This window comes from Anser brachyrhynchus (genome assembly GCF_964034855.1).
Source record: "Anser brachyrhynchus genome assembly, chromosome: 9".
NCBI classification, from domain to species: Eukaryota; Metazoa; Chordata; class Aves; order Anseriformes; family Anatidae; genus Anser; species Anser brachyrhynchus.
The window spans coordinates 2,072,206-2,100,111 of record NC_137703.1 but is presented as its reverse complement, the minus strand read 5'-3'; the positions used below and the strand labels follow the sequence as shown (position 1 = coordinate 2,100,111).

The window sequence follows — 27,906 nt, the reverse complement described above, 5'->3', positions numbered from 1 at the left end:
AAATAATAAATAACTCTTTATTAAAGAACTATAGTTTCAGATGTTCCTATGTAGAACAATTTCTCTTGCATAACGTTAACATTGTTTTGCATAACAAAGTAGTCTATAATGACTATTAGCCCCTTTCTACTAAGATTTTTTATAACCCATGATGTTCTCATTTTCTCAATTGTTTATGTTCATCCATCCCAGTAAAGCATAGGCAAAAATACAAGCAGTCAGATGAATTCTGTCTTCTGTTAAATAGCAACATCTCTCAAAATTCAGATTTCTGCTGAAGTTACAACATATTGTTTTCTGCTGTTTATCATTAGGAAATTTAAGTGACATGCCTGAAAAATGCCTCTATGGCCTGATATTCTCACTTACATTAATTGCAAAATTGATGTTGTCTTCAGTGAATGAAGGATCAGGCCCTAAGCTGTATTCTTACCTTCTGAAGAGAATAAAAGCATCCTTAGATTAAGGGTTCTGGCAGACATCCTCCGCAGGTATTATTACTGTGGTAGTACACATGGCTTTCTGCCTGTTTTCCTGTCAGAGATTTCAGCTCCCACAGCATCAGCAGCAGAAGGGATGTGCGCATGTCTGAGCTACAACACACGCTGCCTACTACAGTAAATCCTCTTACCTTGACTGCTGGTGGAACAGTGCAACAGCAAAAAAATTATTGCTACTAGTATTTGCTCTAATAGAAATAAGGCCACTGGGTTAAACAAGCAGAGAAACTATTGTCTTTCTCATCAGTTCAAAAATGCTTTTTTTTTTTTACACATTAATAAGCAACATTAAATAATCTGAGGAATCTGCAGAAAGATACAACCTAGACCATTTCTTTTAGTCATATGAATATTAAACTTTTTAAACAATTTTAACATAGTGACTTTTTTGAAGGCTACATTATGTTTTAGCCTTGAAATATATGCTTTAGTGCTAATGCTAGAATGTTGTATCTACAGAAATGTACTCTACAACATGGGATCAGAGTAACGAGACAGCACACAAACTTAACACTTCTAATACAGAGACACTTCCTGTTCTCAGTCACAGTTTGCTTTCCTATAGAACACCAGACCCTTTCACCAAACGACGATGAGAAAAGTGTCAAGGGAGGTCAAATGTTAGGTGTAGGATCCTTCTACATCCACTAAATCAGGGCATGAAATAATATAAGAACTCATCTCAGCTGAGGGGGGAAATGGTTTCCTGCATGTAGGGATATTTTAGCTTTTTAGAACAAGAAATGCTTTTTAGAACAAGAAATGGGATAATGAATGGTTGCACATTACTGAATCAATTCTCCCACATTTTTCCAATTAGGAGCTGATAGTTACATCTGAGTTTCTTACGACACAGTGATTTTATTCTAGAGTAATGGAAAACCTCAATGGAGAACCTTCAAGAATGAAGAATAATGGGCTACCTCCAAAGGAAACATACAAAGGACCAGAAATATGAGATTAACAGGCTAGAGATGGAGATGAGAGATGCAAGTGCAGTTTATGAACGTAAGAATGCTGATAAACCTGATAAACACAATTTAAAAGTAGTATTTGTTATTTTAGTACTCCTCTTGCTTTTATTCATTTTAAAAATCAAGATGAATCTGGGGATTCTATACCAATTTAAAGTATGAATTTAAAGCTCTATATACAGTGGCTACAGGGTACTGAAGTGGCTATTGATTGCTCTATCACCAGAACAAATTATTTTGGCCACACAAAGTAAGAACAGAATTTGCTTTCTGTGCAAGTCGCACAATGTGGGGGGGGGAAAAGTTTAATTATCAGGCTTAGAAGTCTGAGACTGGTGCAGTTTTAAGTGGAGAAAAGACTCTGCTAACCAAAGCATATATTTTTAATAGTTTATCAGTAATTCTGTTTAAAGTGCTTTTAAGTAGAAAGGTTTTTGTTGTCTCTTCTGTATTTACTGACACTAGTTGACTTAACCTAGGAGCTGAAGTTTTAAACAACATTCAACAGTCAATAGATTAGAGTAGCAAGACACTAAAACAAAAGACAGAGATTGGTCATACATGTGTATACTTATATGAACATAAGCAGTGCAGCACCATTATCTTCTCTGAAGAATCTCCATCCAAATGGACAATGGAAACATTTTATTTTTTGCTGCTTTTGATGGGGACATGTGTTCCTTTCACACTGAGGTTCTCCATGGAAACTCTGGGCCCCCTGGAACCCACAGATACGAGTGGTTTGTCTCTGAAACAAAGAGAAGCACAACAAAATCACAACCACCATACAATACAGGGGAGGGGAAATGCACATTTTTTTATTACTGATACAGAAGTCTAGTTATTGTTTGTAAAACAGATTCCCTCCAAACCTGTGCTGTTACTACCACAGAGTTGAACTGCCTCCTCCTCTTGCACACTTGATGGGAAGAATGAAACAGCTCAGTTTGAAAAATGAAGGTAAAGTAGCCCCTTTAAGTAAGCTTCTAGGACTGAAGAGGTGCCAGAAGAGAAGTGCTGTGTAGCTTACAGAACAGGAATATTCCTCTTCGGCAGCCTTCTTCTCTACCAAAGACACAACTGATAAAGGCATTACACCTTTGTCTCATTTGAAATTTAACCCAGAAGAGAGGGGGTTTTCTGTCTTCAACTGTATGGAAGGTGTCTTTCCTTTTACCCAGGAGAACAGATTAACCCAGTCCTCGGTGAGGATTTTATCTTAATGCAGCTAACCCAGTTTAATGACTCGGGGAGGGGATGTTAGCATCTATATATAGTTGAGCTAAGAGCACTAGCATACAGCTCTAGAAAAAAAGTCCTGTAACATTTTAGCCTGTTAACTCAAAGTAACTTGCACAGTCAAAATACTAACTTCAAGATTTAGTTCATAAAATAGTGCTTTGTATTAATTGCAGCAGCATCAGAAAAGCAGGAGCAAAAAAAGTGCTCTCTCCTCAGATTGCCAGTAAGGATTGTTTGTTCATAAACAACTTGCTTCAGAATTGAATTTTCATTTTTGCTAATATTTCCCTGATCTAGTAAGAAACTATTTTTACCTTTTTAATCCATCTTCCCTAGGTATGTGCTGAATACTTCTGTATTTTGGAGCTTCTAAATTGTATCTGGTTCTAGACGGCTTGAACTTGGTTATCTCTTTCTGCCACTCCTCATCAAATGTCTGGGCCTCAGCTGAAAAGCAGTTAAAGTTTAGTTTTATCTTTAAATCAATACAAGCAAGATAGGAAAAAACATTTATCAAAAGCAGGTTTTTGCACAGTGTGGTCCATGATTTTGTACTCAACCTACAAAGTTTTTCTAAGGTATCTGTAAGAGACAACTAAAATATTGCTGGGCTTAAGTTTAGAAGATAAAAGAAAAGTCAGTGTTGTGAAAGTACCTGCACATTTTAATCACATCTCTGAAATATATCTTTTTCTATTACCAACATGAGCAGTATAGCCATTTAAACTAATGCAAAGCAGATAGTAATATTCTGTGAAAAATTTGTTTGAAGTACCTTCAAATACAAACAGCTATTATAATTGGCACTATTTGCTGGTATATTGTAACAGAACATTTAAATTTAACTGGTCACCTTAGCCTCAGATGTTTGAATTTTTGAGTAAAAGAATTGATTTGCAGACTTAGCACTTTCTGAAAAACTGCCCTTTTAAGATGCCAAGAACTAGAACAACTAGAACTACTACTTCAAAACTTGTATCAGTGTAAAACAACAGAAAGCCACATAAAGACATACTTTCATCCAAGTTGATGAATTCTTGGTTTATTTCTTCATCACCAGTCTTCCTGTTCTTTGATTTTTTTATGACATGGGCACGATCGTGAATGTGGTGACCAATAGCCATTTTTTCCAGTCCGCTTTCAGAATCCTTAAGTGCTTTTCTTGTCTCCTTAACCTGTACAAAAAAAGGGAAATAAGTGTCCTTCCAACAACAAAAAGGTAAAAACCAAATCTATCAGTTTTCTTCTTCCTCAAATTTTTTTTATATCTGACTTTTGAAAAAGTTAGGTTTTACTTGCTTTTCCAGTTGCCTTACTTCTTGTGTTGGCTGGAAATGCACCACAACACAGAACAAGTCTATTTTCCTTCTGCCAACAGACCGAAAGATTAAACAAGAACATCTAAAGCTCCATAACTAACGCACATGCTGGATATTAATTGTTGGGAAAAAAGCCTAGTCTAAATATACTACATGCAGACAAGTCTTCAACATTCTCCGTGACAACAGAATGAGTAATAGCTGATGCCAATATTCTCAGCATGAAGGGACAACTAATTACTAGGTTGTCATGTTGACTGGCTTGAAACCCAGGCAACCACTTATCACTGTGTTCATAAGTATATTATTAGAACCTTTTTGATAACTGAGTGTCTGCTTGAGCTTGAACATATCCCACAGCCAATCATGCTGAACGCCCTTTACTGCTCACATATAGTCTTTCATGAACCTTGCTTCAGGGTTCAAATTCAAATTCAAATTTCTTAGCAGAATTAGATGCAACAGCTGCGACGAAGTCAATGAAAGGGCATCTTCATATGAGGCCTTACATAAGCGTTTAAAAGTACTCGAGTAAAGAGAATGATTTTAAATGATGTTTTGCATAAGTAGACTGCCTTTTGCTATCTTCTACTGTAGACAGTTTTAGTTTTAAATGCACAAAAAGTGAATTATAGCAAAGAGAAAGACACCTCAAGACCTCCTTGAGAAATCAGCTGTTCTGGCACTCAAGTTTTCCAGTCTTTGACAGGTATACAATTTATTTATCTGTATACTTAGAAATATACAAACAACAAGGAAGAAAACAGCACATTAGTATAAGCATCCTTTACTAAATACTATATTTACTTGATTAAAGACTATATTTACACAGACATTTTTCTAAATTATAAGAGTAACTGTCTCCAGCAGAAAGAACTGGAAGGAAACTGGGGTTTGGCATAGATGAACTTAGATTCTGATAATTACATACCACACTTTTCCTCAAGACTACTTACACCTCCTGGAGCTGTGCGCGTCTGAGCTGAGGCTTGGAAAATTTTTGGTGGTTCATCCCCTATTTTGGAATATGTCATCACAGAGGAGGAGCTGAAGGTGTGTGCATCTGGATGGACAGACAGCTCATCCTACAAGCAATACAGACTTCTTATTAATAAGAGTTAATATTGTGGATAAGACACTTCTCACATTCTAAGATTATCAATAAAAGGAATAGCCCTGATAAATTAATCCTCAAGTCCTGGCACCACAGTTATAGGCTGTCAAGAACAGACCCAGGCATTAGATATGCTCCTACTGTTGTCCTAGCGTTGTCTGGGCACCGGCCTCCCCATGCCAGGAAGCATGTCAACAAATGAAGAGCATGGGCAGCAATAAGCAACTGCTCAGAAGTTTGTTCTGGCATGGCTTAATTTAGTAATGAAGATAACCTGTAAGGCCAGTTTTACCCCATACAGTACGCAGTAAGACACAAAGAGTTCAGGTGAAACAGGGCTTGAGCAATGATGGTAACAAGCCATTTTACAAGGCCAGAGAAATACAGTAAATACACTCAGTAACACTTAAGAGATATCGGTGTTATCTTCAAAGACTGAAGAAAGAAGCCGCACTGAAAATAAAACACACTGGAAGATCTAGATGCAGGGCGGCATTTAGGTGTTCGGTGTTTTGTTGTTTAAGTATTCAGTAACACTTCAGACAGCTCCTTCACTTAAGGTGTCAGCTCTGGCAACGGCCAGAGACCAGATAACTCTGAGAAGTTTTAAGCCCTAGAGAATCAAGTATACATTTGAAGTACTGTTGTTGGCAAATAATCAGTGACAACACAGAAATAACACCACTATATATTCAGAGTGGGTGTGGGAAGTAGTGGTTTCTTACTATCTGCTTCCAACTAGTAACGTTTTTTTAGCAGGAATTTTGGAGTAACATTTTAAATAACCGTCATTCTCCACTACAAAGAGAATTAAAACAAATGTAAAAAACTTACAAATTTTCTTTGCATCTCCAACATGCTGTTTCTCATATTTGACATCATTCTGTCCATTGCAAAAAAAGGGTCCCCGAAATCTGCATCGTGCTGAAAGACAATACAACAGTTAAAATTAAAACAAAAATGTGATTCTTCAATTTGAGGCTGTTTTTGACATGCATTTTTTTTCTGCAAATCAGACCAACAGGATATTTCATAGCCTGCAATTAATAGACAAACAAGCCAAACTGCATTTTCTCAAGTGAAAAAATGAAAGGTAGCACAAAGAACTTAATTGTTAAGCTGGAGATGCTGGAAAGACAGAACTGGAAGATTTCTGATGCTAGAATGTCAGAGTAAGCTCATATTGTGGCTAGTGTGCTAGAACTATTGCCATATACGCTCTAACCTAACTCCATACCTTACGTACTTGTTGAAGATCAAATTATCTTTGTTCTGCAAATCCCTTAATACATACGGAATCACACTGAAAATGCATCCCAGATGACACAGTTCCTTTTCAGAAGAAAGTGGTTACTCAGCTAAAACTGGCAACAAGGAAAGATCAGAGAATCCTAACTCAGGATCCTAATGACAACTTAATTACCTGATGCTATAGAAGCATCCAACAAAACATTCATTATTTTGAGATGAAAGCAGAAGACCCAGTGTTGCACAAGGGGTGTTAAGACAGGTTTACACACATAGAATATTATTAGTAGGGTCTGTAGCTGATGGCATATACTGCCTGTACAGATGAAAGCTATCTTTGGTAAAAAAGAAACCAAAAAATACCAAAAAGACAGACAAAGTAGGGAAAAGGGTAGGCTATCCTAAGCAGCCACCTGGGAAGCTAGCAATGCAGTCCCAAATAAATGAGCATGCTCCTCTGGGCTCCTCTCCAGTGCAGCAGGTGGGGATGGTAGAGATGATTTTCACCATTCCTTTCCCCTCGTACTGTGAACTTTTAGTCAGGAGCTGCTCTAACTCCCCACCGTGCTGCCCAGTCGCTGACACCAGCGGCTCAGGCCGGAGCACACTGATCAGCTGCAGACACAGCACTGGTTGGAGGCTCAGCTTCAGCAGGAGGCTGCAGAGCAGGCAGGGGAAGGCAGGTGCAGGGCTGCACGTAGCAGGTCCCCGGCATCACCAAGGTGCTACTGACTGTAGTTCTTCCAACTATTGGAAATATGTGCAATTAGGTTTAAACGTACTTAAATAATTATGCATTTTAAAATCAAAAATCTGCAGTATAAGCACAAAGCTCAGTAAAATTCAGGTACAGAAAATCTTCAAGTTTTGTCCTGAGCAGCAAGAAATCTGGATCCTTAAGGGCTATCAAAACCTCTATGCAATAATTGTGATTTGATGCCTCAAACTACCTATAAACATCAGTAACTCCAGAAAACTGCTCTCTACAGTTAAAAGTCTGGACATTGAACCAACAACATTACATAGGAGTCAGCCGTACCTACAGACACACTACAGACTGGGGGATAAAACCAGTCTGTGTAATAGCAAAAGGGCTCTGATTAGCTGATGCACTTTCTGCGCAGAGCAAGTTACCATTTTGTGCCTCTGCAAAAGGTAGTTAAACAAGTAACTTTTAGATTTGAACATTCAAAAATACTCATGCTTATTTTTACCTGATCTGCGATTAAAAGCCACTGATTAAGCTACTGGTTTTGAACCTAAGGACTCTTTAAAGCCCTCCAAAGGAAGCAAAAACCTCTGAGGCAAATAATAGATTTGCTTTCCCTCAGATAGGTGTTATGGATCTTTTACATGATATTCAGGACCCAAACCCTGCAGCTCAAAACCATTCTGAGCCCAGCCCCTGCAGAAATTCTGTCTCCTGAAGCTGGCTGGTCTTAGCCACGAGCAGCACTACAGCTCTCGGTGAGCACCACGGCCACAAGCACGCTCCAAGCCATCAGTGGTCACCCACAGGCAGCACTCAGGTACGGGTCCCGCTCCAGGTATTACTTCATTCAACTCCACTCAGGAACAAGCCCTAACAGACACACCACAGAGCAGAAAAGCAAGCTGCTAAGTAGTAACTTTTCCAGCCTCCACACCAGCATATTTAGCCTACACCTGGTATTTTCACTGAATATGAAACAATCTGTAATTACACAGTGCCTTATACCCCAGCACCAGTAAGAGCAGGTTGCAAGCACGCCAACACCAGCCCTTGTCCATGCTTTAGTTATGCAGACAGTATGCACTAATTAGCAAGAGGCAAAAAAATCATTTCTCCTGGGATACTAACCATGCTACCAAAGCCTGCAAAGGGCATGAGGGAGTAGCTTGTTGCCTGGAAGAAAAAGGACCAGTGTCTTTTAGCTGTTGTACCTATCAGGGGACACAGCAGAAACACCTTTTGCACCTTCACATACAGCAAGTGACAGTAAACATTTCTGATCAACTAAAACGTTTAAGAGGACCTTGGTAATTCATAGAGTGCTATGACAACATAATACGAAGCAGTCTCTGGGTATATAGAAGTATTTAATACTAGTTATGCTTTTAAATGTCGTGACAGCTGTTGTTTTTAAGCATATTCATATGTAGGTACTAGAAGCCCTTAAAGCTAGAAGTTGAGAAACACTTGTATAACATAACCTGTGTACTAAAATTATTTGCGTTAAGACACAGTCAGACATCACCTACTGCTCTGAAAACACTTTGTTCTATTCATGCAATAGAAATCCATCACTGAAAGTTGATTAAAACAACAAATCAATAGCCCCACTTAATGTAAATTTATGTAATTTCAAAAGACCAGCATATTTAAGTTGTAAAATCCAAAGTGATACAGCTGACCTGTTCCCAAGCACTATGTATTAATGTAGATATAAAAGATTTCTCTAAAATGTCCATACATCTCCTGCAATAAAAAAAATGAAGTCTAACTTGTCAGCAGTTTCAAAGGTCATTGCAAAGAAGGTCTGAGTAAGTCTATCATCATATATAGAACCACCTGAAGGCTTATCCCCCACGAGCAAGTTACATGCTTCTGAAGCTGTATAAATAGACATAGCTAAAAACACCAGCAAGTACAGTTCCTGTTTGACCAACTCGTATTGAATAACCCTACACAACAGGGCAATTAAGTGCTGGGAAACAAACTGGTGTTTCCAGGAAACTAAGATTGGAGAGTTACATAAAAGCCTATCTAAAGAAAGAGCAGTCGGGCAGAAGCACCAAGCTCTTCACAGTAAATAGAGAACTACGGAATTACACAATTCCTGAATAACTTCATGAACTCTTACAGACTGCTGTCTAATGTACTAGTGACAGAAAAGAGTACGATAGTATCAGGTACAAAAGGATATCATCAGAAATTAAGTCATAGTCAAAGTTTATGGAGTCTTTATTCTATAAGACATACTAAAAGCTGTTAGATTAGGCAACTGCCAATAAAAGCAGTCTGTGACAACTACAAGGCTCAAATAATCAGTATAGTTTTTGTGACAACTTACACCTCTTAGGTGAAAGATGAGGAACATTAAAAGATACTGGAAAGATTTTAGCACATGTGGAATTCTTTTGTGCTTAGCCAAATAACGCAGTGCTCTTGCGCCTTCAGTTCCCTTCTGTAACCACAAAGCATGCTATGCTTTAATGCCTCGTTGCTAAGAATAAGGGATACAAACCCTTAAGATATCAAGGAAAAAAGAAGTTCAATCTGTTTTTCTGCATCTACTGAACCAAGGCCTGAGAATCTGCTTGAGTAGAGAAAAAGATCATGCCCCAATTAGATCCAGCGACATCTATATTTGACTCTATATTTGAAACTAACTGGTGAGGTATGAGCTCAGAGGAAGGAATCTGACAGTTACCCTTTTGACAAGTAGGTGACAGTCTGTGTTTCAACTGTGCTTATTGAGCTCTTAACATCTAGGTTTGAATAACAACAGCCACAAATCCCTGCAATATGTGTTGCCTTCCAATAGTTTTTTAGTTTAATGAACAATGCTTGGTTTTTAAGAGATCATTCAAAGGCAAAATATTTAGCTTGGTGGAAGGAAAGGGACCAACACTGAATGTACATTCTTTCTAAATACAGAAAATAGAAAAGACTTCGTTACAGAAGCATAAGCTATAATTGTCCTGAATGCCCAGACAGTTGAAAAGGTACTTCAGGCAAAACATTATTACCCACTTCTAAATTGCAGCTGGTAGTTACAGAAATACTAGGTTCCATATGAATTCCCCTGATCTTTAATACTTACCTGCCATGTACACAGAGGAGACCAAAGAGAATCAGACCAAATAGAAAACATGAAGCCTTTATTCACAACAAAGAAATTGAAACAGGGTTTAACATATCTGTATAGAAACTATTTAGGTGGCTGAAACTATGATTTTGCTTAAATCAAATTTCAACATAAATAACTAGACACAAGATACTCAAGCATAAAGTCACCAACATATCGATGTACCTTTTAAAGTCAAGTTAGTATAAAAAGGAAATGCATGTTCAGAGAAGGCTCTGGCTTTGGATTTTTTAATGCCTTTCTACAATAGAAACATTTAATACTTCATATTCATTAAAACAAGTGTTTGATAAATATTTATTGAACACAACTAAATGAACAGTGTTCAATAATAGACAATTTTGGTTCTGTCAAAACTAAAATCATAACAAGTTTGTCTGTGTTCAGTAATAAATGCTTAAACAATATAGGCCATTAACTAATCAAAAATATATTCACATTTTACTCATTGATACGACAATGTGACCAAGGGTGTAACAGTTGAGCCTGGCTCCATTTCCACTGGGACAAGTTTAGTAGGTATGGAAATGTGAAGCCAGCCATATTACCAGTAAATGTAAATTCCATGTAGCAATCCTTAGAGATTAAGAAAAGACTTACTCTGCGATTTCCTCTCAGAGCAACCTGAGAATCCTGGCACGCTCTTCGATCTACTGTTCTCTCCCCGCCATCTGTTATACTGAAAAATGGATCTCGTCCAAAGGGATCAGAAAAGCTTCTCATCATCTGCCGCATATATTCATGATGTGCGGCAGAAGGATCACTGAAAAAGACATTCCACATAGAAAGTCACTTTTTTTTAATTCCAAACAATGTAAAATAGCTGAAATTTCTAAAATTCAGTTTTTCATGTCATTCCATATGGCGCCCTATCCATATTCTTTATAGAATAGGATCCAACAGGGCAGTCATTTTTACCCTCCTGTTCCTCATGAGCTGCCACTTCTTTCACAGTCTTTCCCATCTCTCAGGGTGGGCGGGTGTCTTAGTTCTTTTGTCTAATCAGATGCCTTCCTTGCTCTCCTGTGCTCTCAGGTGTCCACACTGCATTATCTCTAAAATAACCCGTCCCCTGCAGACATTTTACTCCATCCTGGACTTGCTATCTGCCAGGAACTACAGACTGACCTATATTTTATCGCTTTTTACCTCTAACCCCTGATATTGTATACCATCCTTTAAATTCATGCCAACTCCATCCCCTTTATTTTAATCCCCCACCCATTGTACCTTTGCCTTCCCCTTCCTCTACCTTCACAAATTACATTCTCGCAGCCCTTTCCTCCGCTCAGGAAGAATAACAGAAAAGCAAAAAAGAGATAAAAGTTTTTCATCCCCTTTCTAAACACTCAATATCTATCTCCCAAAACCAACAGAACCCCAGCAGTAATCCAAAGCTTGCCTTGCAGGTAAAACATCGCTAGTGTCGCTCTCCCTTATTACTTAGTTCTTTGCGTTCTCTAATTTGGCCAACAACTAAGGAGTTCAAACTGAGGCCAGAAGAGGAAGAAAGCGTGATTTTGTCAGACAAAATATGATATTATATGAATAACACTGCTGCCTGTGGTCCAAATGCTGGAAGTGATTACTTCATACAAAAACCATGTTTCATTTCCTCCCTTCATCTCCAGTCTAGTTTCCCCACTGCAAGCTGCTTTATTAGCACTACCAGTCATTTCCCAGGTATGTTACCTAGGCTTAGCAGCACCTCGTCTTCTTTCCTACCAATTTCCTGGCACTCCCCGGACACCTCTCACCCTCCTTCTCTCCAGGGCACCACCACCTTTCCTGTAACATCCCGTGCCCCTAAGAAAAGCTCCTGGCTGCTCCTCTGACCTCTTTAGTACCCACTCATCCCTTGCGAGTCTCCTGAGCAGGCTTTCTGTTCCCCACCCCTCTCCTCCAGACCACAAGTACCAGTTTCCACACCGCGTGGCCACTCTGATCCCTTTGCTGTCTCTTCTGATGAGAAAGTTGCATGTAATTTAATTTTTCCTTATAAGTAAAGAAGAGAAATGCACTAACAGAAATTAGATTAGGAATGTAAAGCTAGATTAATTTCCAAACAAGATGCTAACCCACCAGTATCCCTTTAAGCGATGCGCACGCACTCTGGTGCAGACTGGCCGTTACAGCCCACAAGTAGTTTTTCCACTGCCATAAGCAGGCCCTAATCTCCCCCACTCACATGACAGCCGGCTTTAACTTCAATCCAGTGTGATAAGCAGCTTGCATACAGCCAGCTTGGTTTTCACAGGATGAAGAACAGATGCAGAAAGTCACTGCACAAGCCAAGAGGAGGGAAGCATGAACACACCACCGCAGCGTGTGCATGCCTCCAGTCTCTTTCAACGCCACAAACTTCAGACTGGTGTGGTTATTAAGGCAAACTAAATATGAACTGCATTCCATCAATAGCTTAGAAGAAAATTTCTCCCCATTCCCTTCCAGTTCAGAACTAGGACACCCACAATTAAGTTATCACAACACAAGTGAAATAAGATTCAATAGGTTTAATTTAGGTAAGAAAAATTGGTTGAATTTATTGTGCATAACATGTAGTAATACATGTCACCAGACAAAGCAATGCTTGATACCTTGTGAAGTTTTCTTTTTGCCTTCTTTCAATATCTCTGGCAACTTCTGTTGGCCATTCACCTTCGTACAACTATCTGATATACTCATACTTGCAGGGAAAACTAATGGGGAGGGATATTTTTCTGTCCTAGGTAAGATAAAAGGTCTAGGAAAGAATTTAGAAACATCTTCTAAGCACCAGAGACAGGGAAGCAGGATATATACCATGCAGCAACTTGTTTTGGAACTGCAGTCTCCCTAAGGAGATTTTAGGAAAACATTTATTAAAAAAATCTAGCATTGTCAAGCTTCCAGAGAAACAGCCTAATTTCTGTATGCTCTGGAGCAGGGCACAAACAATGGGAAGTCAGAATCCTTTTGGAACATAAGGCATCCAAAAGAATTAACCATATCCTCTTGATGTTTCTTATGAGGAACTCAAATTACAAAAGGAATATAATCACCCTTATAAAACATATATATAAGGCAAGTCAAAGTCTCCTTAATATCCCCAATAAAGGATGCAAGATCTTAAGTCCTTTGTCCCAATCACAGACCATAGGACAGCAACAGGTGTAGAGCAACTTTGTTTAATTACCATTGATGACACCCAATTTTAAATTTGAGCAGGGGTGGGGGAAGTACTTTGGCTGAGACACACATGACTTCTGCAGACTTTGCACTATTATACTGTAAAGGTGAGGAGGAAAAAGAAAAGAAGCTCTGTAAGGATTTCACACACTGAATCTGTGCACTTCACATGCTAAGCACCACAAATTATTCACAACATTAAGTTCTGAATGGAAACAATTTGTACATTTGTCATTCCAGTATTTGCAGTAACAGAACCTGCACTTTTGTCTTGTAAGTAGTTCATTTGACTTTTACTTGATATATATTTGAAGGGATCAAAGGGAACGGAATGTTCAGCTTCTTAGACTGTTAAGGTCTCAAACAAGTAAGTCTACATGGAGAAATAGATGCTGAGAATGCAGAGACCGATGCTGCTAGCACATATGCTAGTGAGGATTTTCACTAAGATGCATCTGACTTAGTAAGGTCTTGTACAATTCAGGCTTAAGCTCCAAAGTTCCAGCTGAAACCTGTTACAGCACACAGGAGAAGTACAAGTAGTACTACAAGAAGTACTGCAACTGCTACTTCTTACTTCAGTGTATGCTCCTGCTCAGTTAAAAAAATCAGCATCCTAAAACAATAAATGCAGTTCAGGATTTTTGAAAACTGCACTTTTAATTAACCACATTTTTTAAGTTAGGATGGAACATAAGACTGAGGTTGCAGAACAGCACCGACGATAACACTTGCAGCAATAAAACAAAAGCTGCTTACCAGTAAATTAAATACACAGGACAGCTGCACTGGGCAGAGGAGCTCCACCTTCTGCACCTGTCTGAGGCAGCAGGGCCAGAGCTCAGCTGGCCGGGCAGCACATGGGCTGAGTGACTGCTGCTTCCCCAGGCAGCTGCTCGCAGATGGAGACCTTACTTCTCACCCACACACTATTTCCAGTTCAGCGGTCCAAATCTCTCCTTGTGGGGCAACAGATGCCTGCTGTTAGGCTGCTTTGGAAGCTCATCTTATCTGAAGTAAGAAGCTCATTTCCTTAACTATATGTAAAACAGATTTACGAGGATGGTGCCAAGAAAATGAATTTCAACATCGATCTTTTTCACACGCGCTCCCTTCCTCTATCTTCCACAATCTTTTTCCTCCACTTTTGAACTGCATGAGGCATTTTAAAAGAGCTAGGATAAAACGAATAAAGTGAATAAATAGAAGGAGAGCAGCTGATGTATCAAAGGATCACAGAACCACACTGCAAACGAAGCTTAATCTCCATCAACATTGTCACGCTATGCAGAGGATCCACACAGCCAAGTCTCCTGCACGTCCCACATCTAACAATGAGCTGCTAGCACAGCAGGCTTGGTCCGAGAAGCCAATCGTGCCCATGAGCCCCGCAGAGCCCCAGGGGCCGTCCCGGGGCCGGGCTCCCCCCAGGGATGCACCGGGGCAGCCCAGCAGCACGCCCGGTCACCAGGGGATACGGCAACAAACCCGCACCACGGGGCCTGGCGCTCAGCCTCCCTCGTCCTCACAGCCCTTACCTCTGCTGGCAATGCTAAGTGCCGTGTATTTAAACATTAGGAACCGCCGAGGCCACCGTGCGCCCCGGGCCCCCTGCACAGCCCTGGGGGCTTACCGCGGGCCCGGCCCCCCCGCACCCGCACTGCCCCCCAGGAGCTCGCAAACACCCCCGTAGTGAAAAAAACCCACATAAATACCACACAAAACCTACAGCATGCGGCACCTGTCCATCCTCGCCAGGACCCCGCGGCTCGGAGCGCGGCGGCTGCTGGCGGCGTCCCCTCAGCGGGCTGCTCCCCGCGGCGCTGCGAGGCCGGGACGAGCGGACAGCGGCACGGGAAGGACAGGGGGACGGCGTCCCGGCACCTCACCTCACGGCCGGGCCCCTCCCGCCTCCGGCCCCGCCTCTAACGCCCGCCCCTCCGCCGAGCGGCGCCCCCGGCACACAACATGGCGCCCGCCGCCCCGCCCCGGCCACGTGACGCGCGGCAGCGCTGCCATGGCAACCGCGGGTCTCCCGCGCGCGGCCCCGCTCCAGAAGGTTCGGGGCTGAGGGGGCGCCCGGGGCGGGCCCGGGGCTGAGGGGGAGATCCAGGAGGACCCGGTCAGCCCCGTGAGGGGCCGGGCCCCTCAGGGCTGCTCCCTGCGCTCGGGAGCCGCGGGGAGCGTGGCTGGAGTACTTTTTAAAATAATCGTGGGGTTTTGTTTGTTTTTCAATTTTATTTTTTTCCACTAGGTGGCAGTCAAATAAAGTCCGTGCGTCGTGAGGGGAAGGCAGTGCCCCCCGAAGCTCGCTGAGGGGCTGTGGTGCGGCAGCGCTTGCCGCAGGAAGGGCAGCGGTAAAACACCTCACACCGCCTGGCGTTTAAACGCGCCGTGACGAACTGTCGCATAAAGTGCAGCGTTACACAAAAGCGAGGCCGAGACGGGCAGAACCCGCTTGTCGGGGACACGGACAGGCAGTGTACACCCCGACACCTTTCACTCCACATCTCCAAGGCACTCACAAGACAGATCCAAATGCTGAGGCTTTGCAGCAGTTCCCTTCCATACCTTGCCCGGCAGTTCCTGCTGTACTGCCTAACTGTGCGGCCCTGAGAGCGAAAATGCCTAGGGTTACTGCTTAAACAGAAAGGGAAAAATAGCTCTTTTGTCTTCTCCGCGGGAAGAATCAGCTCCACGGCCTCCTGTAAGGGAGAAACCCCTCAGTAAAACCTGTCACTGGGCTTGGGTTTCAAAGGAAGGCTTCAGTAAGAGAGAGGAGCAAATATATGGGGAGCGTTACCTAGGCTTCCTGAGGAGCAAAGTGGCTGTGAACGTGTGGGTGTGTTTGAAAGCTGCGGTTATACATAAACCTAGTCCTGAAAGTAGTTTGCAGGAATCAGGCTTGCAGAAATCTCACCGTTCTTCGTAAAATGGGAGAATTATGGAGAAAAATGTGTGTGCGTCAGGAAACATTCTTCTGGTCTAAATGGCAAAGTTTTTCGGAGCTGCGCGCCCCAGGTTGTTTCCTCTCACATCTCCTGCAGAGAGGCGGCGAAGGCTCCTTCCTCCCCTCCTCACCTCTTTTTCAATTTCCCAGCTTTTAGGGGAAGGACAAAAAAATGTGCCCTGGACAACGAGGTGAGACGAGAGAGCATGAGAGTGTTTATATGGCAGTCATGAAAGCAGATCCTTAGTCCCCCTAAGATCCATCATACTGCAGAAGCAGCCCTGCTGGTATTTGGCCCAAAGTGGAAAACCGACATAAAAGATGAATGAACTGAGCCTGCAATATTTTTGAAAAATATCCGTAATCGGGTGAGCATTGATTTTGCTGTCTACTGATGTAGACTTCTCTTTAGATCCTAGCAAGTGGTGATATTGCAGCCTTAAGATGCACTCCAAGTCTGAACAGTTGTTACAGTGAAAATGTTTATACTGACTGACCGGTGGGCAGGGAAGCATGACAGAAAAACGGTTACACATTGATTATCCAGGTGAAGTCTGTGAACTGTTTGTACATTTCTGATGAAAGATTAGCAAATAAAACAAATCAGGCTGTAGTCATGGAAGTGAACTCGAGTGCTTTGGGGCTTTTTGTAACAAAATCTTGTGCCAGTTATGATGTTATCAAAGAACTTTTTTATTGCTCAGAGACAGAATTCAAGCTTTGTTTTGAACCGCACACAAAAAATATTACAAATGTTGTGGTAATGTCATCTTTTGCACTCTAGTTAGTCTTTCAACCTACAGATTTTAAAGCTCTTTAAAACTCTGAAGCTAGATTGTATTTGTACTGGAAATGCAATATGCAGTAACTTGCCGTAGTGACTAGGTCATATACAGTGCTCATTTATTAATTACTTGTCATTATATTTTGATTAATAGACAGATACCATGGATCTTTTTTTTTTTGCTCTTATTGCAGTTCATTAATATCCATGACATGGTGTGCTAGGTGGGTATTTAGTACTTGCTACAAACCAGCAAGGCAAGTTTTTGTTAACATAACCAGCACGTCAGATATAAAATCCTGCAAATTCTTACCCACGTGGAGCTTTATCTTCCCAAAACGTATGTTTTAGAGCGGTTAACTTGTTTTCAGTTACCAAAACCTAACTAACTATTTTTTGACAATATTTTCTTGCAGTTTCTGAACATGGCACAAAACAGACTGCACGTTCAGTTAGTGCCGGGCAGCCTTTGTATGAATTCTGCCTTGTAATAAGAAACCCATTGCCTCTTCTGTACAATGATAAAAAGGAAATGTGGAGCCTTCCAACAGCTGTTGAGAGTGCATCGTATCATCTACAGTTTGTTATTTAATTTTCTGTGGAGTCAGACTCTGGAAGATGAAATTTCTTTCCAAGTCAGAGCAGATCCTGAGATGGATTACTGTGCAGATAACTGAGCAATATGAGTTCTAGTTATTGTTAATTTTTCGGCTGCTAGTGGGAAGATGGGCCCTGTTAGAAGTCAGCTCATTATGAGAGGCTCACTAACACGATAAAGTCAGTACTCTATTTGCACAGAGTGATATCTCTAATTGCTCAGGCCTTCTTATGGTTTGTGTCTGCTTGAGTTAGATTTCTTTTGTGTAGATAAAAAGACTTCTGTAAGAAATCACCTCAGTGCTACAGCACTGTCAGTCTGGAGGGCATCTCCAATGAGATTAATGATGTCTGCCTTAATATAAGAAAACTTTGCATAAATGAGATTATGGTTTCTGCTGAAACCTGCCAACTCTTATTCATTTGCAGTAAATATTATCTTTAATTAAAAGTTTTAAGGTATCTTGTTCCTGAACTAATGAGATCTACAGTGATTTCCCTTAGGAATTAATTTACCTTCTTAATTCTTATTCATTTTGGTGATATGACTGTTTACATCTGATTCAGACTTCAGAGCTTTGTTGAACATATTCATCTAGAACAAAAGGTCATTTTGCCATATTGACTTCTTGTTGGTATTTATAATGCTCTGTTCTCTCTCAGTTCCGCAGATATTTGTTTAGGTTCCTGCCCCAAACATTTCCTACTAACACTTGTGTTCACCTTAACTCTTCACGCTGAGTGGCTCCTTTCTGGAGCAGTTTCACTTTGGCTTTTTTCCTGTTCCATCCAGAGCACAAATCAATTATAGCGAGGCTGAAAAGAGATCCCGATTGTGATCAACTTATTTAGTATTGTAGAGCTATGTAAGGTATATTAAAATATGTGAAAGACATTTGATGCAATTGCTGAGAAATACAGAAATATTTCTGACTCTCTATCTGTGTAGTCATCAGCTACTGTTTTTCTACAAGGATTACGTTTAAGCAGTAGGCATGCTTAACACTTGGAGGTGAAAATTGCCTAACTGCATACATGTTTAACTAGGCAAAGTGCCAGCCAGCAACTGGTTTGTTGGAATGAGAGCCAGAACCCATCTGAAGATTGTACACCAAAGGACGATGCTGCTGGCTAGATGTTACGACGTACACGTACTACTGTGATAGCAAACATTTCTGTATACAGGTACAGTCTGAGACTCACTTTGTGCTCTTCGTTCCATCAGGAAATAACCTTTAAAGCAACTGTTCTGTCTTTGAAGTTGATTAAGAAAAAGAGCAAGTATTTTACGTTAGCTGCTGTAGAAGCTCATTCCTAACTCTGTACTCGCACCACTGGTGGGTAAGAAACGTGTTTTGTGGCATCAACAGAGCGTGTGCTGGGACGAGCTATATATAGCATTGTCACCGGCCTCTGCAAGTTGTTGATAACCTTCCATTTATAACTTACTTGCAGACCAACTTCCTCCCATCGCACACAAATTAGAGGATTATCAATAATGTATGAATTAATAACTAATGCTTGTGTGCTGTTGTCAGGGCAGCAAATATCATGTAGACTGCGAGACAGGTCCTCGCGTTGTGTCAAGTACATTTGAAGTCTTTCGTATCTGGAAGGCTTCAGCGAAGTAAAAGGATGGGATTTTTGTGTTTCTTTGAGATAGCTGAAAGAACTGGTGAAATATATTCTGTTAGATTCAGAGAAATGTGAGAGATCTGCTCCCTCTTTAAAATCTATATTTGATTTCATTTACTTATTTAGTAGCTGTTTACAAAATACCAGTGTGAGAACTGTAGGAATTGCCAGATTGGATTACCTTATAAGAATGCGTGGTGTCCAGTGTCTTATTTGTGAGTTACCAGATCTAGATGTTCCGTAAGAAACTGCTAGAAAGTGCACAACAGCGGTACGTGACACAGCCTGCCCTCACAATAGCTCAGCATTGTAATACAAATTCACTTCCAAGACCTGCAGGATAAGGTTTCTTTTAAGAAACCTTTCTTTTAAGGTTTTCTTTTTGTTTCTTTTAAAAATTATTGCAATGTCATTTTTCACATCCTCTATGTAAACTATTATAAACCCACTTGAGAGTTTCTAAGCTTTTGACGTTAAGTACATCTTGTAGCAATGATTTCCTGGGTTTATTTTTCATGAAGTGAAACTGCATTTGTTTTAACCAGCCCTAATTTTCTGTTCTGTTCTTATTTTTTGTATAGCAGGGTGAAAATGGAGGCTTATAAATCTATATAGTCTCATTCATAAAAAAAATTAAGAAAACAAACAAACAAAAGAGTCAAAACCTGGTCGCAGTGGAGTGCTTATCATTGATTTCAGGATTTGGTCCAAAAATAATATTTGTTTAAGTGGGCTCCGTTGCCATCATGTACAGCAACTATTTAATTATAAGCACTACGGCAGCACACATTAAAGGATTAGGGAGCAGAGGGGATTTTATTCCTGAGTTACTCCAGTAATTCGCAGCTATCTCATTTTGCTGTTCCCAATGGCCAAACCACCAGACAATAAATGTTGAAGATGCTGAACCTGAGCAGTCTTCTGTGAGGTGACGTATTTATTTCTTAAATCACAGCGACTGATCTTTCTGGCACTGGAAAGAAGAGAGAAAAAAAAAAAAACAACTCATACTCCAGTAGCAGCACCATCGCAGCCGCAAGTTTTTTCTGATGACTGGGGCAAAGCCACTTGGTGCTTGCCCTGATGCTTCCTTCAGCAGTGCACGTGGCCAACAGCAACGCGTGTGAGAGCTGATGGGGGCTCCTCTGCGCGCCGGGACTGGAGGCGTTCTGCCTTGAGATTCACAAACCGCTGGCTCCAGGAGTGAACGCAGCAAACGTATTCCTGCGGCAAAATCTGTACCGGGTGAGTAGTGAAGGCTGCCAAAACTGAGCTGAGGATTTGGCCACCAAGATGTAAAGTCAGCCAAACAAAAGTGCACATCGCATGGTGTCACACACCCGGGGGCTAGGACAGCTAGGCAGCAAGCGCCGCCTGATGTACCTGCTGCCGGCACCAGCCAACCTCCAGAGGAATCTAAACCCGGGCTCCTCCCAGCTTCAGGCCGTTTGCACCACCTGGAGCCAGATTTCTCCACTACCTAAAACTGGCGACCACAGTTCAGACAGTGCCGTGTTTGTTTGTTCAAATAACAGAACTAATTCGAAAGGTCTTGCCTGCCGTAGGCTGTTTGTCTCTAAAACTAAAAACGAATCTTGCTCGTTGAACAGAGAATATTAGAGCCACATTTAAATTAGCCCTATAGAAAACAAGTCTATTAAATGCACATCTTATCACAACATCACGTTTATACAGCTCAGAAATGATCACGGCATATGACTAGTTTCACAGGTAAGGCAAGAATTAATTGTCAATTTTAATTGTCAAGAAGAGGTTTAATCAGTTCTAAAGAGAAAATGCCAACTTTTATTACACAATTACTTTTTAATTACATTTGCTGCAGCCCCTAACTTCCAAAAGTGCAGGGAAAGTTTAGTTCTGATTATCTGTTGAGGACCAGCACAGTGTATTAAAACTAAGTCCTTTTTCTGAACTGTTTTGGAAAAAAAACCTGGTAACAGGTCACTTGGGGGCTCCGATCAGTTCTGCACTGTAGCCTTCCTTGTACAACCAAGCAATGTCAGAAGCAAGGTTGAAGGTAATTTGAGAGGACTCAGACAATCAGTGCTCAATCCCCAGTCAGTTTTGTAAGGCTCAGCAGTTACTATTTAAATTTAAAATGTATTGGCATAAATGAGGCATCCTTACTTCTTACATTTTTACGGTTAAAGTCTTTTACAGGTAGGCTTAAAGACGCAATGCAATTTCCAGAGGCTTAGGCATATTTTTTAGTGGAAGCGGCCTTTTGATAGTGTTGTTAAAAAACTGATTGCATTCCATCTGTAACGTCAGCCCAACGCAGAGTATTTTGCAAAAGCAGTTTGTTATAAATTGTTGGTAAGTGTCAGATAAAAGCATCATTCTACTACAAGCAACTAGCGGTAGACATGTAATAACATTTACATTAATATTTTATTTAAATGTATAATCAATTCACATAGTCACCCAGCTCTGTAACTCGTATGAATACTGAAATGAGAGGGCTATAACTTACAGAAAAATACTCTGAAATCACTGAAAAGGTATCCAAAAAACCCACATTCGACATTTTTACAAATGTTAGCAGCATTCAGGTCCCACTAATAATAATGAATGAGGTTTGTTTATGTCTTCCTTTCAGAACTGTAACTTGAAAATCCAGCTGTTGCCTCCAGCAGCCGGGAGCACCTGCGGCGCCCAGAGGAAGGTGACAGTCCTGTCCCCAGCAGGCAGTGCCAGAAGCTGCCGGTCACAGAGCTCACTGCCTGACCTTGTGGCAAGCTGCTTTAGGACAGAGAGGATACATTTTCCTCCGGTAAAGTCCCCCAGGGACTGCACTGAATACATCGTACATGCTTGGGTTTTACCTGTTTGATCAGTATTTCTTATTTGAAAAGATTGAGATTCTAAGGCAGCAGTGCTCTGTCTTGATACCTGAACTCCAGTTCCAGTTAGGAAACAAAAAGGCAGGTTCGCTTTACGTGCATTTATTTATACAGCCTTTCTAGATGGCCACTGAGGTTCGTGCGACAACTGCGCTGGGACTGCAGAGACATCTAGTGGGAACGAGATTTTTACAGTGGCAGCTCAGCAAGCGCGAGATGGCACCTTTTAAACTACAGCCTTTTCAAAATACTGCGCTCAGAAATGGTCCCCAAGGGCTGAAAGGCTTCTCGTATCACCACTACAGGACTACAGCCATGCAGTCCTAATCCGTCTTGTATTTCTAAAGAAGCAAAAGCAATAGCCAAGTAGCGGTTTTCATTTTCACCTGGGTTTAAGTAACGTTAGAAAAAAAAAATTCAGCTCGTGAAGCAAGCTCTGATGGGTGGGAGCCCAGCTAGAAGTGAAGGACGGCTCTGCACTAGCCCTAGGAGCTGAGCTCCCTCCTCCCCTTTCTGGGCTGAGCTTCAACTCCAGAAAGAGTGCAAGTATCGTGTCAGAAAGAGTGCAAGTATCGTGTCACATCTCATCCTGGAGTGGCAATTCCAGAGTGACTCAGTGTCTAAGTCTTGCTCCCCTGTGTCACATAATCTGGCCTGGCCACTGCTACTCTTTTTAATCTAGGTCTCAGCAAAGGAGGAAGACAGGGAGGGAAGGGAACAGAGTCAGGAAAAAAAATAATTAAGAAATACTACATTAAGTCGAAATTACAAATGGTGAAGTTTAAATTCTGCCCTAATAATACTCACAGCATTGCTTTTTATTACTGCTACTATTTGAAGCCTTGTATCATAGGTGGATTAAGTCATGGGTTCAAGCTGATCTTTTCTGAAACAGGTTTCTAGAGTTCAAGGGTCTCCACTAAAAATAACCTGCTTCTTGTAACTTGACAAATGGAAAACTATAATCACCAAGGAGGTTGGTTTTGGGTTACTGACGGCAAAACGGCCTTCGGGATCATTCAGTCCTGTTCATATCTGAGAGGTTGCAGCAGAAGTAGCAACATTTGATCTCCTGGCTGGCAGTGGTTTTGGAGCTAACATTATTTTAGTAGAAAAAAATCTTTCTAAAATATTGTAACCACCGTAATTTAAAAGTAAACGCAGCTAATTTTCAAGCAACTATCATAATAAAAAAAATAGTTGTGGAGATGCTGGATGACTGACGAAATCAGAAAGGGCCAGCAAACATTTTACCTGAAAGTTATCAAATCAAAATCAGTCGAGTTTGATTTTAATTGATGGTGGCTGTTCAGCAGGCTAAGTGAAATGAGTTTGCTAATGTAATTTCTAGGGGTAGAGGTCTTTGCTGACTACCAGAAGTCTGAACGGATCAAGTTACAGCATTATCTTTTCACTCCTACACATGATTTGTCTAAGTCAGATTTAAGGTACTTTGGTATTATGAAGAACTTTGTGTTACAGCCAATTGTATCAGAGACACGCTGTCACACGTCCTGAATGACAAAACCTTATCGCAGCTGTCTCTCAGGGCTGCACAGCCCTCCTAATAGTTCTATGTTTTGGCTGGACAGCTAACAAACAGCTCTTTCATTCCCTTTCTTAATCAAAATATGACAAAATATGGCAAAATATGACACAAAGAAATAAGGTCTTCACAGGCAAGAGGTTCTTGCCTTATTAAATTATACCGGTGTACACTGATACGAGTTTCATGTCCGTGTTACAACACAGTTAATACAATTAGTATCTGGCTATCTGATTAGGTAACACGTTCTGTCTTTTCCTAAAGTGAACACACCCCACACGTGGAACTTGTGGAGAGCACACGTATTTCAACACAACCATTGAAAATGTGCCTGAAGCTTATAAAATAATTTTAAGTAGTACGTTTTTCTAATTTCTCTCTAGTCTTGCAGTGCTGGTTATAGAATCAAGTTTATTTGTAATGTTGCTGCCTTCTTCCATACTTCATTTCTGATGTTCAAATATCTGTCTACCTTTGACAGGAAAATGAATAATTTATCACAGGATGCTTGCTATTCAAGTAAAAGCAAGAGAAGGAAATAGAGAGTTTACACAACTTGAATCGAGAGTGCTGTGGTAAACATTTACACTTATAACCCCACGGATTGGCCTTATACAACCTTTATTTTACTCTACAAGAGCAAACTCAGTGGAACAGCTTCTATTTTTGCTGAAAGTTAAGCTGTAAAATCAGCAACGGCAGGTTCTCAGAAAGGCGGAGTGCTGATCCAGCGCCCCTTAATAGGCTCAGCTTTGGAAAGCACCGAGAGCCACTGCGAACGAATTTTGCAGAAGGCCACGAACGTCACAAGGATCGGTGCTTTGAACATCCAGCTTCACCAAAGGCAATGAGGGTGCCACAAGAAGATTGCAACTCACCTGCAAGATGCAGCACCTGGCATTGCTCAGATTGCTACTCAACTCCGTGTGAAACCTTACCTTCATTAATCGCACACTTGAGCATCACCGACTCGATTTAGGCATCTGTAAGCATCTGTATTGTAAGAATTCACAGGTTTCTAACAAGAAGGATAGTGCACTTGCTAATTTGTAACAGATGGTACCAAGTTAAAAACCCAGTCCTAACAAGTCCTTCTCCCAGCACCACCAACTTCATAAACGTAAGTACACGTAATGAATGTTCAAAATAGGAGTTGGGAGAAGGTGAGAGAATATAGGGCCTAAAGCAGAAGAAACTGCTTCTTAAATGAACTGTTTCCACAGAGACACTGGGGCAATAAACAAGTTAAATATTTCATTAAAACTACCGAATTCTGAATAGTTCTTTTATTGGTTATTCTGAACACTAGTCTGCAACTGGAACTGTAGAAATCAACTTGACAAGGATTTGCTCCGTGTCTCAAATTATGTTTGGCATATCTCAGTACAGGACTGTATATTCAGCCTTTCAGGGCATTTCAGAAGATCTAAGTGCTATTTCCATTTTCTTTCCAGATCTGGCTCACAATTCTCCTTCAGCACGGACAAATTTAATTATCAATTGCTTAGAAATAGTACGTACACCCTGTTATTACCACTAAGTCTTATTTACTTTGACTGGTTTGTAGAATTTTCTTAATAACATGTAGGGATGCAAATTAAATAAAAAGAATCATTTTGCATCAAATAAAACTACTGGAATTATCTGACATGATGTGTGAAAAAGAGGAATTTAACCCTGCACCTTATGTAGGGATCACACAGTTTTTTATTTACTATGAAAGAAACATAGAAAGCGATTAGAAAACAGGACAATGACAGATATTTGCCACTTGAAAATGCTGAAATGAAACAAGAGAAACAACTTTTTTTCCACTTTTTGTTGCAGACAAGATAGTCTTGAAACACAGCCATTTTAATGCAGGACCACATAAAACTAACAGTGTTCACAATGAAAAATTAAAAACATGTTAGAATGCAAATTTAATACATTTCCCATCAATGATCTAAACAAAAATAAGACGACCGAAGTACATTTCCAGAATCTTTTTCCCTCTGATTGTTTTCACTGCAGATCTGAAAACAAGGAAAAGTAAACTTAAAAAAAAAAAAGGCCTTACGAATTTCTTCATTCCCAAAGGAAAGCCCAGGCAGGTAATTCAATGAGATATTTATGTCCAGTAGTTGGAGGCTTATTTTAGTCTTCCCTTGATGGAATAGTTTTCTCACAGATTTACCAGACACCTCAAAAGAAATACTTTTGTATTTTATTTGGTTGATCTCTGGTATTTAGTTAGATGATGGACAGATTTTTTTTTTAAATATACTTGAGGGATAAGCTTGATACGGTCAAGTGTGACTAATTATTTTAAAGTCACACTTGGACAAATGGAAACTTCATATACTGAAAACTGTCTGTAGAGTAAAAGGTATTTCATTAGTCTTTTTGACAAAGGTCTGTATCAGAAGACACATTCTTTATGTTATTTCCCATTAAGAATTCAGAGAAGACTCTCTTTTCCTTATTATCGATCGTTTTAATATGCTTAAAATTGCATAGGAAATAGAGTTATTGAAAACTGCTGAAAATGTAACAAATTTATTTAAAAGGTTAACATAGTTTTTCCTTACATCTGCTCCAGGATGCTAACAGTAGCGGGCAGATATTCAGGGAAATTTAAAACATTTCTTTCCACTCAGGACCACTAGAAGTGAGGACCCCGGACAAGGCTGGAGCGGGCGGATGAGCGCATCAATTCAGAACAGCCCCTCAGCGAGGAGACCGTCCACAGATGTTCAGGATTCAAAAGCTGCTCCCGTAACGCAGAGCGGAAGCAAGACGAGATAACAGCAGCATAATTCGCCCTGAATCCTTCTTCGGCTGCAAAAGATCTAACGGCCCAGGGCGGTATCATTTGTACTCCTGCTGTCTGCGCACTGGTAAATCTGAACTTTCTTTGACAGTCTTATTTTTTTCATTTATCTTTAAACTGCTACACGGTTATATATTTGGGGGGATTGGGAGGTATAAAACTACGTCTCCTTGGGCTGTCAAGTCTGCACCCAAGAGGAATCCAGTACAGAAAAAGCAAATTACACTGCTCCGATAGCCTTCCCTTCTCAGCGCTACAAGTAACCCAGCAATGAGTTAGGGGAAAAAAACGAGGATAGAACACTCTTGTTTATTCGGATGAAATATTTATTCTCTGTACGTCTCATACTGAGTATTAAAATCCCCTCAAAAGAGAAAAATAAAACATTTAATGGTAGAATTTCTTAGCATTCATCGAGAACTTGTATACGATGGTCAAAGGAGTTTGCTCAGGCCACCGGACTGCCCATCAGCCTTTCCTGCCGAAGTGCCATCAGCCTCTGAAACCACTTCTCTTCTGCTTCTGCCTTCTCGATAAACAGCTGAGAGGAGAAGGGGGGAAGAAGAAAAGTAGTCAAAAGTCATTAAACTTTCTGTTTGTTATAGTGCATTGAAATACATACTGACTATTTCACTGCTAAAAACAGAAGCTCAGCTGCACGTGGGTGTTAAAATAGTGAAATAAACACAGTAGTAAAGGTTGAGACTCCAATAATTCGAAAGCCAAGATATTCTACATTGTCTCCCTCTGAAACAGTGAGTTTGTTGATTTGTGTAGGTCTTGCATCATTGTTAGCCATATCCAGTATTAAAAACTTGCATTAGTTTAGTTACTGCAAGTCATTTTTAACCTGCTAATTCTTAAAAATAAATAAATAAATACTCGTATTTCCAATTAAAAGTGTTCACAAAGGAATTTGCATAAGTTTAGCTCCAATAATATAATATTATTAACTCTATCAGGTAGTTAAAGCTTTGGGATTTGGTAAAATGGGTAAGTTCTGAGTCTTCTATCAGCTTTCCGAATGGACAAACCAAAACCAATTTTCCTGAATTTTTATGGACATGGAAAGGATTTAAAATTCCCCTACAGCCAACAAGTGAGCTACTTGGTTATAAAATGTGTTTGTAACTCAAAAACTGCATCATTTTTTAACAGAACTTGGTGTTTTGACTGGATGAATGAGTGTGATTGATTGTATATTTTTCCCATTGTATAACTGAAAATAAAACTTAGAACTTTTTTTTTTAATTTTTTTTACAATGCTCAGATAGCTTCTCAACACAATTCCCTCTAAGAAAA

At 40.5% G+C, this 27,906-nt stretch overlaps 2 protein-coding genes and 1 long non-coding RNA gene across 9 annotated transcripts in view; 1 reads left to right on the top strand and 2 right to left on the bottom strand.

The window, feature by feature from the left end:
• Nucleotide 1: 1 nt before the first annotated feature.
• Nucleotides 2-15,355, bottom strand: MLF1 (myeloid leukemia factor 1). Of its 4 annotated transcripts, none has more exons than XM_080604996.1 (8): nt 15,158-15,355; nt 10,849-11,011; nt 8,238-8,282; nt 5,984-6,073; nt 4,992-5,120; nt 3,732-3,891; nt 3,031-3,163; nt 2-2,222 (listed from the first exon to the last, which is right to left on the bottom strand). In XM_080604996.1, exons 1-8 carry the CDS (start codon nt 15,163-15,165, stop codon nt 2,120-2,122), a joined length of 831 nt encoding a protein of 276 aa, XP_080461122.1. In that variant the 5' UTR covers nt 15,166-15,355; the 3' UTR covers nt 2-2,119. The 4 variants fall into 4 exon arrangements, with proteins under 4 accessions (XP_080461122.1, XP_080461121.1, XP_080461124.1 ...); XM_080604995.1 differs by having other exon boundaries at nt 15,146-15,354; XM_080604998.1 differs by lacking the exon at nt 8,238-8,282 and having other exon boundaries at nt 15,158-15,352.
• A 4,030-nt stretch (nt 15,356-19,385) lies between these two features.
• Nucleotides 19,386-25,875, top strand: LOC308200005. Its single transcript, XR_013955142.1, has 2 exons — nt 19,386-20,627; nt 22,003-25,875. It is a non-coding gene; the product is annotated as an uncharacterized lncRNA (long non-coding RNA).
• RSRC1 (arginine and serine rich coiled-coil 1) overlaps nt 25,484-27,906 on the bottom strand; it is a 144,981-nt gene continuing 142,558 nt past the window's right edge. For all 4 annotated transcript variants that reach the window (XM_080604990.1, XM_080604993.1, XM_080604992.1 and 1 more), the window contains one exon: nt 25,484-27,145. In XM_080604990.1, coding sequence (XP_080461116.1) covers nt 27,053-27,145 — 93 coding nt within the window. In that variant the 3' untranslated portion in view covers nt 25,484-27,052. The remainder of the gene's footprint in view (nt 27,146-27,906) is intronic.

What these genes read in the sequence shown, in the direction of transcription:
- MLF1 (XM_080604995.1), bottom strand. Translation starts at nt 15,165, where the DNA reads ATGGACAGGTGCCGCATGCT. An exon ending in CGCGCACAGCTCCAGGAGGT is followed by an intron (nt 3,892 to 4,991) that starts GTAAGTAGTCTT and finishes TTTTTTGTACAG; the next exon opens with GTTAAGGAGACAAGAAAAGC. An exon ending in AGGGAAGATGGATTAAAAAG is followed by an intron (nt 2,223 to 3,030) that starts GTAAAAATAGTT and finishes TCTTTGTTTCAG; the next exon opens with AGACAAACCACTCGTATCTG.